General features: G+C 39.6%; 2 protein-coding genes across 8 annotated transcripts in view; one reads left to right on the top strand and one right to left on the bottom strand.

Moving 5' to 3' along the window:
• Positions 1–14,730, top strand: part of Ermp1 (endoplasmic reticulum metallopeptidase 1) — a 35,043-nt gene extending 20,313 nt beyond the window's left edge. Inside the window, exons 11-15 of one of the 2 annotated variants that reach the window (XM_050157263.1) lie at positions 859–1,011; positions 3,239–3,441; positions 4,198–4,313; positions 8,505–8,668; positions 8,758–14,730. In XM_050157263.1, coding sequence (XP_050013220.1) covers positions 859–1,011; positions 3,239–3,441; positions 4,198–4,313; positions 8,505–8,668; positions 8,758–8,922 — 801 coding nt within the window. In that variant the 3' untranslated portion in view covers positions 8,923–14,730. Of the gene's footprint in view, positions 1–858; positions 1,012–3,238; positions 3,442–4,197; positions 4,314–8,504; positions 8,669–8,754 lie in introns of both variants that reach the window. The other variant, XM_050157256.1, reaches the window with a different exon arrangement.
• The window catches only part of Ric1 (RIC1 homolog, RAB6A GEF complex partner 1), a 106,368-nt gene that overhangs the window by 6,038 nt on the left and 84,616 nt on the right, over positions 1–15,714 (bottom strand). For 4 of the 6 annotated variants that reach the window (XM_050157226.1, XM_050157218.1, XM_050157217.1 and 1 more), the window contains exon 26: positions 12,567–15,374. The exons of the other annotated variants lie outside the window; for them this stretch is intronic. In XM_050157226.1, coding sequence (XP_050013183.1) covers positions 15,086–15,374 — 289 coding nt within the window. In that variant the 3' untranslated portion in view covers positions 12,567–15,085. Of the gene's footprint in view, positions 1–12,566; positions 15,375–15,714 lie in introns of those variants that run through there. 6 annotated transcript variants of the gene reach the window in all.

Genomic DNA, 15,714 nt, shown 5'->3' with positions numbered 1-15,714 from the left:
CTCGCCTAACTTTCTGGAGATGACCTCCTGCCTCCACTTACCAAGTGCTGGATTACAGGACTGTGCTACCACACTTAGCTTCTTCATTTGATTCTTTAACTTTGCAGAGACTTTGATATATTTTTTATGTTCCTCTCTATGAAAATATCTTTGTATTCATGTTCTTTATGAGCTTAGGATGTAGGCAGGAAGATGAAACTAAAGCAGGAGCTAGTTTTAGATAGTTTCTCAGACCTGAGAAATGCATTTCGTGTTCACTTTTCTTTCAATTTGCTATTTTGGTTACAGTAAAAAAAAAAAAAAAAAAAAGAAAGCTAAGTATATTTTTGGATGCCAACATTGCAACTGAGAGAATTGCGTTTACCGTCCCAAGTCCAGTTTCCTTGTTTAGTGTTTACAGTGGTTAACTTAAAGGACACTACTGTTTCATAGTGTAGTTTGGGCACACAAGCTTCCCTTCGACAGTTTGGCAGCTTTGATGCCATGTTGGGTTCAGTTCAGTGGTATCTGCTGTGCAGTGAGTCTCAGAAGGTGCTGGCTGGACTGCTGATGGACTCTGGTCCTTTCTCCTTTGATGTCCGAGCACAGCATCGTTGTGTGTCGTCTCCATCCTCCTGTTGCTCTCAGGTCCACTGTCAGGAAGGACCGTCCTGGCCAGTTGATGGTATCTGTCGTTCTCTAGACTCTCACTTAGTATGGAAACACCTGAGGGATTACTGCTTTTTTATTTTTTTTTACTGCGTGTCATAGTATATTACCCAGGCTCCTTGCAACAGTACCTACTAAAAAAGGTCATTTAAAACACTTCTCTACCAATGGTATGAATTTATAATTTCTGTCTTTTGTGATTGTGTTTAGATTAAGTTCATTTACCTTGTGAAAAGCACAAAGACAACTATGCTGACTCTAACTCTGGTGTGTGCCATCTCGTTCCTCCTCGTCTGCAGTGGAGCCTTTTTTCCGTACAGCTCCAGTCCTGCGAATCCAAAGCCGAAGAGAGTGTTCCTTCAGGTAAGGGCAGTGAGGTCAGGAGGGGAAACTTGCTGCGTGTGTTTTGAGCTTCACTAGTGAACAGGAAATTGACTTTCCTGCTGCTGACATAGTTTAGTTGGTTTAGATTTCTTTGTGTATAAGACAACAAAGAACACTGACTATCGGTGGGCATTCTTATTAGCTAGACTCTTTCCGTGATGTGCGCGCGCACACACGTGTGTTTGTATGTATATATAACATATGCATTATATAAGCTGGAAATCATGAGCATTTAAAAATACAAATTGCACACTAAAAAAAAGTCTTAAACTATTACTAACAAAATAAAATAGACATTAAAAATTGCTAGTAAAATTGAGGCTCAGGAACATTTAAAGTAGTATGTGATGAAAACAACCTAAAAGGAGTTATTAAAATGAAGTTTAGGACTCTGTTTGCATTTTAGGTCTTTTTCCAAAACCTCTTAAGGGCTACTGTATAGCCAGAGCTTTGTCTCCCTTTTTGTTAGATAGAGGTTGTAGAGTGGTCACACTGAGTCATAATTTAGGTAATTAATTATTCAAGGTCTGAAAAATTAAATATTTAAACTTGAGAGATTTTGAAAGGAATCCTAATAGCCCTTGGCTGTAGTCTTAAAGGACAGTGATGTTTTGTATAACAGCTTTTAAGGCGGTCCAGTGTGGGCTTCAGTGGCATGCCAGTTGTTCCAACTATGGCAGTAGTATTTAGGAAAAGTTACATTTTTATTTTATATTTTAAAATTTTATTATGTATACAGTGTTCTGTCTGCATGTATGCCTGCAGGCCAGAAGAGGGCACCAGATCTCATTACAGATGGTTGTGAGCAACCATGTGGTTGCTGGGAACTGAACTCGGGTCCTCTGGAAGAGCAGTCAGTGCTCTTAACCTTTGTGCCATCTCTCCAGCCCCTATATTTTTATTTTTTAAAAGGACTGTGATTTTTTTGGGGGGGTTCTTTTTCCCATTAAGGGCAAAAATAATAGCTATTTTAGGCCCTACCAGCTACGCAAATTTCTATCACTGATAACCTTTTATAGAGTTAAAGTAGTGATATTCTACCCAAAGCTGGTAGCCCTGAGTTCCAACATGTGCTTCAGTTTGTCAGCCCATGTCACGGAAGCCCTTCCTATGCTGTTCCCTGACTTCAGGCTGTTGTTTTCTTCTGCTGAGTAGCTATTTTAAATGAATTGTAAGCCTTTGGGGGACAGTAAGACTGACATGTGGTGTGTGCCGTACCTGTCTTTTCTCTGCATATGGATTAGTTTCATGTAATGCACTGAGGAGGAAATGTGTGGATATAGACTTGTGCTTCCCGTGTCCGAGGAGGAAATGTGTGGGTATAGACGTGTGCTTCCCGTGTCCGAGGAGGAAATGTGTGGGTATAGACGTGTGCTTCCCGTGTCCGAGGAGGAAATGTGTGGGTATAGACGTGTGCTTCCCATAATTTGTTTTCAGTCTTTTTCTGGAAGGAATTCTAACTTAAATTTGAATAGAATTTCAATTTTTTGTCATCTGGGTTTTTGAGATTTTATTTTTAATTAAGTATGTACATGTGTCTGTGTGGGTATGTGTATCTGAATGAAGGTGCTGAGTCCCTGGAGCTGGAGTTACAGGTTGTTTTGAGTCACCTGATATGGATGGGTTCTTGGAATTGAACCAGGGTCCTCTGGAAGAGCAGTATATGCTCTAACCACTACTAAGCCATCTCACCTGACTGCTTTGTCTTTGGAGACAGACTCTTGCAGAAGCCTAGACTTCCTTCAACTCCTAGGCTCAGATGATCCTCCACCTCAGCCTTCTGATTAAATGAGCCCGCAAACACACACTGTCCCTGATCAGTTTATATGTAATCCCTCTCACCACTCCCAAAACAGGGTTTCTCTGTGTAACAGCTTTGGTTTTCCTGGAACTTGGTCTATAGGCCAGGTTGGCCTTGAACTCAGAGATCTACCTGGTGTGCCTCTCCTGGGATTAAAGGTTTGTGCAACCAGTGCCTAGCCAAGTTTTATCTATAACTTAAATATACATTCAACTATATTTGTGATTTACAATAAAACATTCATTTACATATGTGTCATCTACTTTAAAAGAAAAAAGCTCACTAAGAGTGACTTAGTAGTTACTGAGTTTCCTTTTTGTTTCCCGTTCTAATCAGTTCTGAACTGGGGTAGTAATGTGGGTGAAACAGCTAAAACAGTTTCCTTACTAGTCTTGTTCTTTTCAGCACATGAGTAGAACTTTTCATAACTTGGAAGGAAACGTAGTAAAAAGAGACTCTGGAATATGGATCAATGGGTTTGACTATACTGGAATGTCTCACATAACACCTCACATCCCTGAGATCAATGATACAATCCGAGCTCACTGTGAGGAGGATGCCCCACTTTGTGGCTTCCCTTGGTATCTTCCAGTGCACTTTCTGGTCAGGTTGGTCATTACTTTTTGTTTAAGTTGGGTATTAGTTCCCAAATTCGATCAATGTCTCAGGGCCCTTATTAATTGAACCTTATCTTTAACTCAGTCAAGTGTTTGTGTAATGCTTTACAAAGAACCAAAAAATACATTTACAAAAAAATGCTTGTTTGTAATAAGACTACAAAATTTTCATTTCTTTAGTCAGATAATGGACTCAGCAGAATAGTTTTAAGAAGTCTTTCTTCAAGAAACCTGAGTAGTTAGAAAGAGTGACCCTCCCAATATGATACAAACAACAGTTAACGTTTCATCCTAGCTTGAGATGTTCTTAGAGTTGGCCTCTCAAGATTGCATCAGAGGAAACAGGACAGGTAGTAGAGCTGCACAGGTAATTCTGTTCTTTTAAAAAGATGCACTTGATGTTTCCCCTGCATTTATGCGCAGTGTGTATGCCGTGTGCCTTTGGAGGCCAGAAGAGAGCACAATCTCTGGTTCTGGAGTTGCAGGTGGCTGTAAGATGCCATGTTGATGCTGGGAACTGAACCCAGGTCCTCTGCAAGAGCAGGCTGAGCTTTTTAATTGTTTAGCCATCTCTCCAGCCCTTAACTTCCTTAGTGTTAAGTTCGGAAGGGTTGATTACAGAGCAGGCATCAGGAGCTGGCCTTATTTACACATTCATTAGGTGTTTTTCATACCCCTTTGTGTATTCATTCTGAACTCCTGTCAGTTACGAAGGCCTCTTAAATATTAATGCTACCTTTCCATTAGGAAAAATTGGTATCTTCCGGCTCCAGAAATTTCTCCAAGAAATCCTGTTCATTTCAGACTTGTATCCAAAGAGAAGACACCATGGGATTCTATAAAGTTGACTTTTGAAGCAACAGGTGAGCCAGTTTTCTTCTCGCCTCACTTCTGAGCTTTTCAGTTAGTTACTTCTTTTGTCCTGCTTGGGTTTTGTTTACTATTCTTTTTCTTTCGTAAAGTGGAAGCTTACCTTACCTCCTTTAAATTGTTATTCCTAATATATACATTCAGTGCTATAAATTTCCTTTTGAATACTACTTATGCTCTTGGTTAAGGTTTCTTAAAATTTTTATACCTGTAACTTTTTACACCCGAGAAATTTTTATTTGGCTCTGGGGCTATAACATAGGTATACAAATTAGCAATTTACTGATAATAAATCAGAGAAATTTATTTTAAAAGTTCTTTGCTGTGCATATAATTTTACCAGTTACTAATAACAAAAGCAAGTTCACACACTGGGGATATGGATGTCCTCATTTATTTTTTACATGAAGAATTGCATCTTGAGTACTTGATGTTGTAGAATTTAGAGCATCTTCTGTAATTCCAAAAGTTGACTTTATAGTCATCAGTGCTAGGAGTGCCACTCCAAATAAACATGTAGTACAAATGGCAGAAGTATGGTTAGGGCCATTGCAGAAATTGTAATATTTTGTCCTAATGCCAAGACAAAATTCATTTAACAAGTCTTTATGAAACTTGTCAGGAACTCAAATAGCAAGTTTAAAAATTAAAGTCTTAACAAATTCCAGTCTAAAGACAGTCAGGTTTGATAGTTATATGCTGATAAATGAAGGTAAAAATATGTGTATGACTATATGACTATTAATGCTTTTGCAAAAGAATATTTTGTACAGACAATATAAATACTAATTCACAAGCTAATGAGTCTCAGATCTGAGCCAGTGTGTTTCAGCCAGCATTTGGTGGTACCGCATCCACAGCACAAAGTCTTCAACGGTGTGTTCAGATCCAAGGCTGTGTTTAAGTCATGGAGTGCCTCACAGGAGAAAGCTTCTATAAATACCTTGGATTCATTACATGTTTGTCTAATTAATTTTCTGTTGCTGTGCTAAGACACTATGACCGGGACAACCTGTAAAATAAAGCATTTAGTTTGGGGCTCACAGTTGCAGAGGGTCAGAGTCCATGACCGTCAGGAAGTAAAACAAGGTGACAGGCATGGTGCTGGAGCAGTAGCTGAGAGCTTATTCTTTGGTCTACAAGAATAAAGCAGAGATGTTCGTAAGTAGGAATGGTGGGCTTTTGAGACTTCAGAGCCTGCCTCCAGTGACACACTTTCTAGTCCTTGCCAAATAATTCTACCAACTGGGGACCAAGCATTCAACTATACAAGCCGATGGGGGCCATTCTCATTCAGACTATCTGGTTGTTGCATATTCAGAAACCTTTAACTGTTACTAATTTTCCGTTGATCCCCCCCCCCCCCACCCACACATACATTGAGTCATACAACCTGTAAGGTGCTGTGGACCATAGTTTATGAAGCTGGTGCTAGAGCCCACAGATTTTAAGTTGTGTTTTAGTGTTTAGTTCAAAATGCTAAATCAAAACCCTTTCTTTTGACACTTGGTACCAGAACTTTACCCTGCAGGCAAGTGTTCTACCACTGAACTATATCCCAGCCCTTGAGACTTCTGTATTGACCCATTTGTTAACAGAAGTGTGTTCTTTAATTTCCAAATAATTCAGGATTTTCCAGCTTCTTTTATGACATCAGTTTCTTGTTTAATTTCATTTTGAGCTAAGAAATCGTTGTTTGCATGGCTTCTATTCTGAGCATGCTAAGGTCTGCTGGTGCTGAAAATGCGGTGCTTGGGTCATGCTCCCTGTGAGCCACTCCTGTTGGATGCACATACCCATGTTCAGGCTTTGCTGTCAGGCGCATATACTTTTAAGTATTTCTGTATCTCCTTATTGACTACTTTTTGATCTTATACAATTGCCTTTTTACCAGTGCAGTGAAAAACTTACTTGCTCGAGTTAACAGTAGGTCTCCAAAGCTTTCTTTTGATTAATGCGAATTAAAAGTTGTGTATTTTTCTATCAACATATTTTTTATGCTGTCTACATATTAGGTAAATGCTCTATCACCGAGCTACATCTCCAGCACCTTCCATTTACTTTTAATCTATGTGTTTTCATATTTAAAGAGGATTTCTTACAGGTAGTACTTGGTTGGGTTTTATGACCCAGTTTAAATGGATTGATATTTTTGTCTTTGTTCATTTTGTCTTCCACACTTTCTGTCTTAGTGTAGTTTTCACTGAGCTATTAACTACTCCATTTTAACTACTCCATTTTATAGGTTCCTTTAAAACAAAAATTGTTCTGGGCAGTGGTGTTTCCCACCTTTAATCCCAGCACATGGGTAGCAGGTAGATCTCTGTGATGTGAATTCAAGGCCAGCCTGGTCTACATAGTGAGTTCCAGGACAGCCAGAGTTACACAGAGAAACCCTGTTTTCAAAAACCAAACAAAATTTTGTATTTGCACGTGTGTGTCAATGTATGCCATACGTTTGCAGGCATTCGAAGAGGCCTGAAGGAGAGTGTTGGATCCTCAGGAATCGGCGTTAAAGGCTGTTGTGAACTAACATCTGTTCCTCAGAAACGGGCAGCAAGTGTTAACTGTTAAGACATCTCTCTTAGCCCCGCTGTCATTTTTAGTAATTGCCCTAGAGTTTGAAATGTGTATCTACAACTAATTCAGTTTCAACAGCACTTACTGCTTGCTGGGTGTGCCTTTAGTTTGTCTGAGACAGGGTCTATCTGTAGCTCTCTTGCCTCAGCTTAGGAGTCTCCTGCCTCTGGTAACTGCTGCTGGAGTTACAGGTGTGCCACCATACTTGGCCAACTATTTATAAAATGTTATAACCCTTTCTTTCCCATTGTCATTATTCCGGGCATAAGCAATTTAGTCAGATACAAAGGCTAATTAAAAACAGGCTGGGCATGGTTGTGCACACTTAATTCCAGTGGTTCAAGGCCACCCTGTTCTATATATGGAACTTTAGGCTAGCTAAGTAAAATAGTGAGCAGCAGATGCTCTTAATGGCTGAACATTTTCTCCAACCCCAAATTAAACTTATCTTAATGATTGCTGTGAACTTGCAATAAATCTGTGTTTAACCCCTTGGGAGTACATGAAGTTGGTCTCAAAAGCAACAGTCAAGTCCTGTAACATTTCTTTGTTTCTTAAGACGATTAGAGCTTATTTCCTTTAGGTTTATTTTGCCTTTATTTACTTTTTGGACAAGCTAGCTCATGGTCTTCCTGCTCAGCCTCCTGAGGGATTACTGGAGTGTGCCACTTGGCAGTTGTGGCTTTTTATTTGCTCCCCCCTTCTGAGACAGAGTCTCTGTGTGTAGTCTTGGCTGTTCTGCTCTCACTCTGTAGACCAGGCTGGCCCCAAACTCAGAGATCTGCCTGTCTCTGCCTCCCGAGTGCCAGACTAAAAGCGTGTGTCACCACTGCCTACCCTGGTTATGACTTTTAAGAAGCCTTACTGAAAATTCTTTGTATTAGATACAGTTCATTGTCAGATACCCATTGACCCGAAGACTTGACTTTTCCCTTTCCCATGTTTAGTCTTCCAGGATTTCCCTCACAGTGATGTCAGCTGATCTACGACATTTGATTGTCAGTTCTACCTGAAGAAAACTTAGTGAAGTTCTGCTGCTTGCAGAACGACTGCAGACTTGTTGGCAGAGCATTTGGGGTCTTTGGAAGCCTCATAGGCATCTCAAGCTATTCTTCAATAAGCAAATCGGGATTATTTCCCTTTCTGATGAATTGTCCTTTGTGGAAATGTAATGACTAACTTTATGTCAATCTGGCAATACTAAATAGTTCCTTGATACTTGGCCAAATTATCCTAGACTTTTCTGATAACATGTAAGTAGTGGATTTGAGTCAGGTTGATTAGTTACCACAATCTAAACACTGAGAGCCTTAAGGAACTAGCCACAGGCCAGTTAGCTTTCAGGTCTTCAACTGCAGACTTTTCTGGGGGTGGACTGGGGATCAGGTAAATTTCCTCAGCAGTTGTTTTTCTCATTTAGATTCTGTCTTTTCTGTTTTCTCATTACTTAACCTTGTTGCTAGATACTGACGTCCAAGCTGGTAAACCTCCTGCCTTGTGGAGAGTCCACCTAAAGTCACAGCACAGAGTAACCATGACAGTATGGTTTGGGTGTTAACTATATTGCTTGTCACCGCTGACTGATGGGAATGTTCCTCTTACAGGACCAAGCCATATGTCTTTCTATGTTCGAACCCACAAAGGATCAACACTCTCTCAGTGGTCTCTTGGCAACGGCACTCCAGTTACAAGCAGAGGAGGGGACTACTTTGTGTTTTACTCCCATGGACTCCAGGCCTCTGCCTGGCAGTTCTGGATAGAAGTACAGGTGAGAATTTCCCAGGCTGCCAAATAGCAGTCAGCCACCTTGGAGTTCAGTGTGTTGGCTTTAGTGAACTAACTGGTTTTCTCCAGCAGGAGTCAGAAGAACAGCCTGAAGGAATGGTCACGGTGGCCATTGCAGCCCACTATCTATCAGGGGAAGACAAGAGATCATCTCAGCTCGATGCTCTGAAGGAGAAGTTCCCGGATTGGGTGTTTCCCTCTGCGTGGGTTTGTACCTACAGTCTCTTTGTGTTTTAATCGTGCGATGGACTTTGAATACGTGCCCCTTGGACATTCCACGGGACTCTCCCATGTCACATGGATATTTGTCACTGAATTTTAATGAGCGTATGTTCAAAGAGCTTTTGGGTTAACACTCTTCCTGGCCATGTACCATATGGGTTAAACTTTGGGATGGTGATGCTTGGCCTTTTGTCACTTGAAATTCCAGTTTTCTGGCACTTAAGCACACGTGGATACTGCCATTCATACATGTCATTTCTATGACTGTAAGCACTCACAACATACGACCTGAGTAGCTTTCCTCTGAGGAACAAGAAAGATGTACACCGTTAGACTGCTGTTGAGGTAGGTAAGTCCATTGTTATCAGCGGATGGTGGGGAACTACCACTCACTGGGATAGTGGCTCTCCTTGTCTAAACTGCAGGCCACAGGAAATTGACTGTCATGAAGAAGGAAGCCCCACAAGCTCCATTTCTTCAGGCAGCCATTAGGGTGATTTAGTGTCTGAAGTTTGAGCCCTGGAAGCCACTTGTGGATCATTTTCCTGAGGTAGCATTCATTGTCTACTTTCTTCTCAGACATATTTAGGAAGAGAACATCTTTCAGCTACATTTCCTTCTCACAGCTCCTGGGTTGTTATATTTGCAAATAAGACCCAAACTTCTTCCCCAGAGCACTGAGCTGCTAGCATGGCTGTTCTGAGGTCAAAGAGGAAGAGGGTGGGGTATCCTACGGAATATTTATTCTTTGTTTTATAGGCATCCTCTGTTATACAAGGTTAATCTTTTAGAACATAATTTTATTGCTACGTTGGGTTTTCTGTTTTCTAGCAAGTGACTAAGTTCTTACAACTTGTTAGTGAGACTGGCTGTCTGACGCTGAGGTTGTGGTTTACACAGGAATGAGACTACTATACCTGCATCTGTTGGTGTTGAGACCCCGCAGAAAAGCAGCAGTAAGGTTAAAGTACTTTTTATTCTGAAGACAGGGATGCAGTAAGGCATGTCATAGCGGTGCCTCTGTGGCTTCCCTAGGTTTCTGCGGTGACAGAAATGATGAACACTACAATTTGCTAGTTTCCTTTTTACATTAACAAGTGTAAAAAGACAAATTTGAGTTAGTCAACAAACATGGCCCAAAATATAATCGAAAGAAAAGCCATAGTAAAGCAAAAACAAAACAAAATATACTTGTTTAGGAAGAGAAGGGTGTCCCTCAGAACCATCTGAATTCCAGCCAGAGCATAGTTAAGTGTGCACTGCAGGAGAAAACTTTCTTACAGTTGCTTGTGTGATATGTCAGTTTCTAATCATGTTCCTTGTACGCCTGCTTCATCTCTAAGTCCTTAAAAACTATCTAGGCCCATGCAGATAAGAGGGCTGCAGCTAGAGCTGAATTACCGGTAATGTGCTGACTGTCACATGTATTCACACTGGACTGTGGGAGCCACTGTTGTTGCTGAACTTACAGAAATCATATCAGTGCTGCTTCAAGTGTCTTGCTCCTGCTATGGATGTATTATCTGTCAGGTAGTACTTAAGATTTGCAGAACCACAGCTGATGGAAATAAGTAATAGTACTAATAGCTTAGTGGACTTCAAAATACAGGCTTCTGTTCTGTTCCTGGTTTAACTGAAATGACAGGGAGGGGCGGAAAACATGCCGAGGAAGCATATCAAAACAAGGTGTTCTTGTATTTCTTTCCTGTTGGCAGAGTGTCATCGTCCTTTTTGGCATAATCATGGTTTTCCTTTTGCCTTTGGGTTATATCTCTATGCAAACAGTTTTGATTTTCTTTAACATTATGAAACTTGGTATTATACCCAGTAACAAGATGCTCAGTTTCAGGGCATGCTTAAAGGCCAGAGATGGTCAAGTATTTACATACAGTATCCATGGCTTTTAATAAGCACACTCTGTAGTTATCAGTAACTCCCCCTTTTAAAGATTATCTGATCATTTGAGTAATTCACATCTAAAAAGATATTTTTTAAAGTCTAAGTAATGAATTTTCCTCCTAATGAGTGTAAATATAAGCAGCACAGAGGGAGGAGTATAAAGAATTGTGACTTCACAGTTCTCAGTATTTAAGAATGATTGTTCTAAAAAGTGTTTCCAGTTGAGCAGCTGCATTAAATGTCTAGGATTCCCCCAAGGTTTTACCATGAAGAAGGTTGGACCACAAGAGTCTATGTAACTCAGGAAGCTACTGGAAGAATGTGTCTGGTCCATCTCTTTTCACTTCTTTGCTGAATTGTTGAGGGTTAATTGTTGCCTTACAATGTTACTGAAATAAACTTTTTAACATACTGGTTGGAAAAAATGGATCTTTTAAAACTGCTTTTATTCTATTTCCACATTTAAGGCTATCTTATTTTTCTAGTCTTGTGTCTGAAAATATATAAAATCACTGGCAAGCCAAAGATAAAAATGACCTTTCCATTTGGTTTCAAAGGTAGCCAAGTATCTAATAACCATACACATAACCATTTTCACGCAGATCTTGAAAAACTTTTGACTAAGATGATAAATTTAGTTAGCAGAAGCTGGAGCCTTTATTTGCTCAAGGACATAGTGACTACATTATCCAGAAATTTCACTTCTTCAGAGAACTGAAAACACATCCATACCGAAGAGCCTGGTTCCCCCAGTCCTCTTCCCTATCTATGGGGATATGGTCCAAGAACCTTAGAGGGTTCCTGAAACCATAGACACATGAGACATTGTTCTTTTCCCCTATATATATACATCTATGATTGTAGAAAGTTAAGGCCTACAGGCCAAGGGGAGCCAACCTGGAGTCTGCCTGGGACTTTCAGAGGTCCTGATGGTGCCTAGCCAATGAAGGGCAACCATATAGTGTCAACGGGGCAGAAGGTCTGGGTACTTGGAGGGCGTACAAGGTTTTCTCCATTGCTAAATAAACAAGTCTGCTGTATCTCTTTGACCAGACTCCCTGTGATACTGCACTTTCTAAACCAACCCCCCTGAGGAAGATGTTAAGCCCCAGCCTATACATGATAAAAGTTATGAGTTCAGTACAATAAGAAATAGGTATAACAGTGTGATGTTAGAAACTGTTTAGGTCTGTATTTTAGATTTTGTTCTTTTTGGACCTCAGCTGAAGGCAAAGCAGGGTAAGGGAGAATTACTATGAATGTTTATAGTGTTACAATCTAAAGTTGAAAACCCAAACTGTAACCTTTAAATGGATAGTAAACATATCCACACAACAGCTTTATTCAGCTTAAAAAAAAGTAAACAGATACAAAGAATTTTGAAAACATAACACCAAGGTGATAAATACCCACATACTAAATAATTCTGTTTATGAAATATCTGAAATAAGGAAATTCACAAAGCACATTTAAGGGACATGGGAAACCATGATAATCATTTTCAATTTACCTATCAGAGATGATACCTAGTTTCACTTCTGTTGGTTTGGTGATCACAAGGTGTTCACTGTATTTGAACTTGTACACCAATGTTATGAATAGTTCAATATTCTATCAGTCATTTGGATATTCCCACTGTGTATCTACATATAAATATTTTAGTCTGTATTTCATTCAGGAGAGATTAGTGGTGACACTGTAAAGTAAAATTTATTTTTTGTGGCATTTTTGCTGTTAACCTGAGATAAGTAAACAAAAGCTCGTATAATAGTTTTATTACCCTTTACCACGGGGAGTGGGGGAATACACATTACAGAAGCAGCAGCAACTTTAATTACAAGCAAAGGTTGTTTTTATCCTCAAATGATTTGTTTTGGTGTCAGCAAGAAATTTAACCATATATATTAACTTTCAAATATTTATGCTGAATATTTAAGTTCATTAAAGATATGGCTTATACAGTTGATATATTTTGACCCAGACAATACAGCAAAACAAAAATTTTTAAATATTTTTAAAGTATATCACCAAAGAATAATTTTCTCAAGCTTGCCAAATTTCTTGCCTCGGTGTTTCCTAGTTCTACGAGTTAGTCAGCCACAGGAGAACAGTAACTAACCCAGACCCTGCCTTTCAGACTGTGAGGTGGTGAGATGAGTGGGCACAGCAGCTCACAACTCTAACTAACATCCTAGCAGCTGGAGCAGCTGGAGCAGCAGAGAAGTTTCAAACTGGTGTGCAGCTTGGGCAGGGCTCTGCCTCAAAAGGTAGGGGATTGGGATGTGACTTACTACTGGAGCATTTGGTTAGGGGCCTAGGCTCATTTAACACTTCCACCACCACCACCAAAAAAGGTGAGTTTAACTCAGCAGCAGCCATTTAAGACATGTGAAGAGATCACATGACAGTAAATTGTTTTTATTTAACTAAATAAAATTTCTGGTCACACTAGAAATACAAAAGAAATGCTAGCTCTTCTCCCTGGTTGAGTGGGACAGAAAACATTTCAGCTGAGGGTTGTTTTGTTGTTGTTGTTGTTTTTTAATTTTATTATTTATTTACTTATTTTTGCTGTGCTGCATGTACTTACATAGGAAACTTTATTCTGTATTTTAAAATTCAGAACAAGGTGGTGGTTTGAGACGATTTAAATAAAGTAGCACCAGAAGGACCAGGTAACAAGAGTCACATATTTCACCCATTCAGGAGTTTTATTATGTGAAATTATTGCACTTCTAATGTAGAAAGGAAATAACAGTAAATTACCAAATTCAATAATTTTAAATAGTTGGTGAAATTTGAAGTAATTTCAAAATAATTTTGAGATTCCCTCTAAAGAATGTTGCCTAAGAGGACTAAATATATCTCTTTAAAAAGTAGAACAGAGGGCTGAACTTTATTCCTAAGCTATATCTGCACTATAAGAGGCTGTTTTTACATAGTGGTACGAATTTGGTCCACATCAAATACATTGTGTTATAAAAATAAACAATATTTCATAAAAAATAACGTAGCATTCCATGTTCAAATTGCACAGTACAAATAAGCTATCTAAATTAATACTGTTAATAATTAGAATTACATATGGTGGGTATGTATTTAGTTTGAAGCAACTGAATATGTAGTTCTGCTTTCATAATGTATGAAAACTAAAATTTAAGTCATGTCTAGAAATACATAAAATATTTTTCAACTTTTACAATGAAGAATTTACAAAGAATTTACAAACCAATTTTTAGTAGCTGATAATACAGGATCCCACAGTCTTATGTACATAAAAGCCCATTTTTATTCAGTTTACAAAAGCAATAAATAAGAAACTACATTAATTTGCACAAAACCTCTTCCACTTCATGATCAGTGGGATTACTGCTACTTTACAGCTGAGCCAAGAACCCTGTCTCTATGAAGACCTCTCATTTTGGAAAGAAGAACAAATCTTGTCTTTATTCCAAGAGTGAGAATAATTATGCAGAATCCAGCATAAAACCTTACAGATTATAATACATGCCTTAAAAATATGGACAATGCCTTTGCATCTATTTACACAAGAATATTCACAAAAAGATACAGTTCTTTAATAAAAAATTTAGTGGTGTCAGCATAATTGACAAGAACCCCTCACCCTCTGTCCACACTGATCTAGTAGGAATTAAGCTTGCTCAACCAGGCACATTAACTCACAGGTATAGCTTCCATCAGTTCGGGACTGCTACAGAACAGAGTACTAAATCCAAAGGATCCCTGTCCACTGAATCATACTGTGCAAGGGTAGCGTCTCCTCAGAGGACCAGCTGGAGTCCATGACTCTATTCAAGGAAGCAAACAAGTAGCTCAGGTACCTGATGAGCTACAGCAAGCACCTTAGCATTTATTTAAAAGAAAGTTAAAAAAAAAAAAAAAAGAACCAGCCTAGACATACACTGAACCAGAAAATATATAAGCTATAAGTAGTGAAAAAGCTCACCTGGGGCAAAATAATCCCTACTCATTAACAACTACCAATCTGTTGTGAATAAAACCAAAATATTCTACATGTACATCTATATTATGCTCAATACTTTCTAGTACAGCTTACATTTTTCTTATGAAAGATGCTTTGATAGCACATATTTTATGGAGTCCAAGAGATTGAGAGGAAGAGTTCATTAAAATAATACTTTATGAAAGAGTTTTTGACCCTTGTTCTTTTACCTGTGAAATCATTCAGCCAGGTCACTGTGTGCTCAGTTGCACGCTGCTTGATTAATACTGCCTCTTGTGATGTTACTTGCTGTTGTCAGGACACAGAGCAGTCATAAGCTCCGTCCTGAAATGGCTCCTCCTCATCTGCTTGTGTTGTGTCCTCCTCTTTCCGGCTAACCACACTGTTACTCCCAGTCTCACTCTGAGAGAGGCTTGCACGGCTGGAAGAGCCCCTGCTCTCCTCTGCTCTGGGGCTGGCCTGTTCAGGAGTCTTACCCATTGTTACTGGCTGGAAGGTGTCAGGCTGGACTTGCTCTTCTGTTATTTCACTGAGCTTCTGCAGTTGTGGCTTAATGATGTTTAAAAATGGCTTATATCCAGGGCTGAGTAAAGGGGGAGAATTAGTTGTCATCTGCTGTAATTCACAGGCCTTGCTAGAGGGGCTGGGGAGATAGCTCAGTCACTAAAGTGCTGTGCAGGTGTGAGATCTTGAGTTCAATCCCTAGGGACCCACATAAAAGCTGGTGTGCTGGTGCTGTGAAGGCACAGAGAGGGTTTCTGGAGGTGTGCTGGACAGCCAGCCGTGCCAAATCAGTGAGCCCCGGATCCCAGTGAAGAGACCCTACCTCAAAAAACAAGGTGAATAGCTCCTGTGAAGGGCACCTGCAGCTGACTGTGTACACAAGTACAATGGCATACACACATGCACAACTTGGTTAAATG

This window comes from Alexandromys fortis, unplaced genomic scaffold, assembly GCF_014885135.2.
Source record: "Alexandromys fortis isolate MF-2015 unplaced genomic scaffold, M_Fortis_MF-2015_v1.1 scaffold_10, whole genome shotgun sequence".
NCBI classification, from domain to species: Eukaryota; Metazoa; Chordata; class Mammalia; order Rodentia; family Cricetidae; genus Alexandromys; species Alexandromys fortis.
This window is presented reverse-complemented; position numbering and strand designations above follow the sequence as displayed.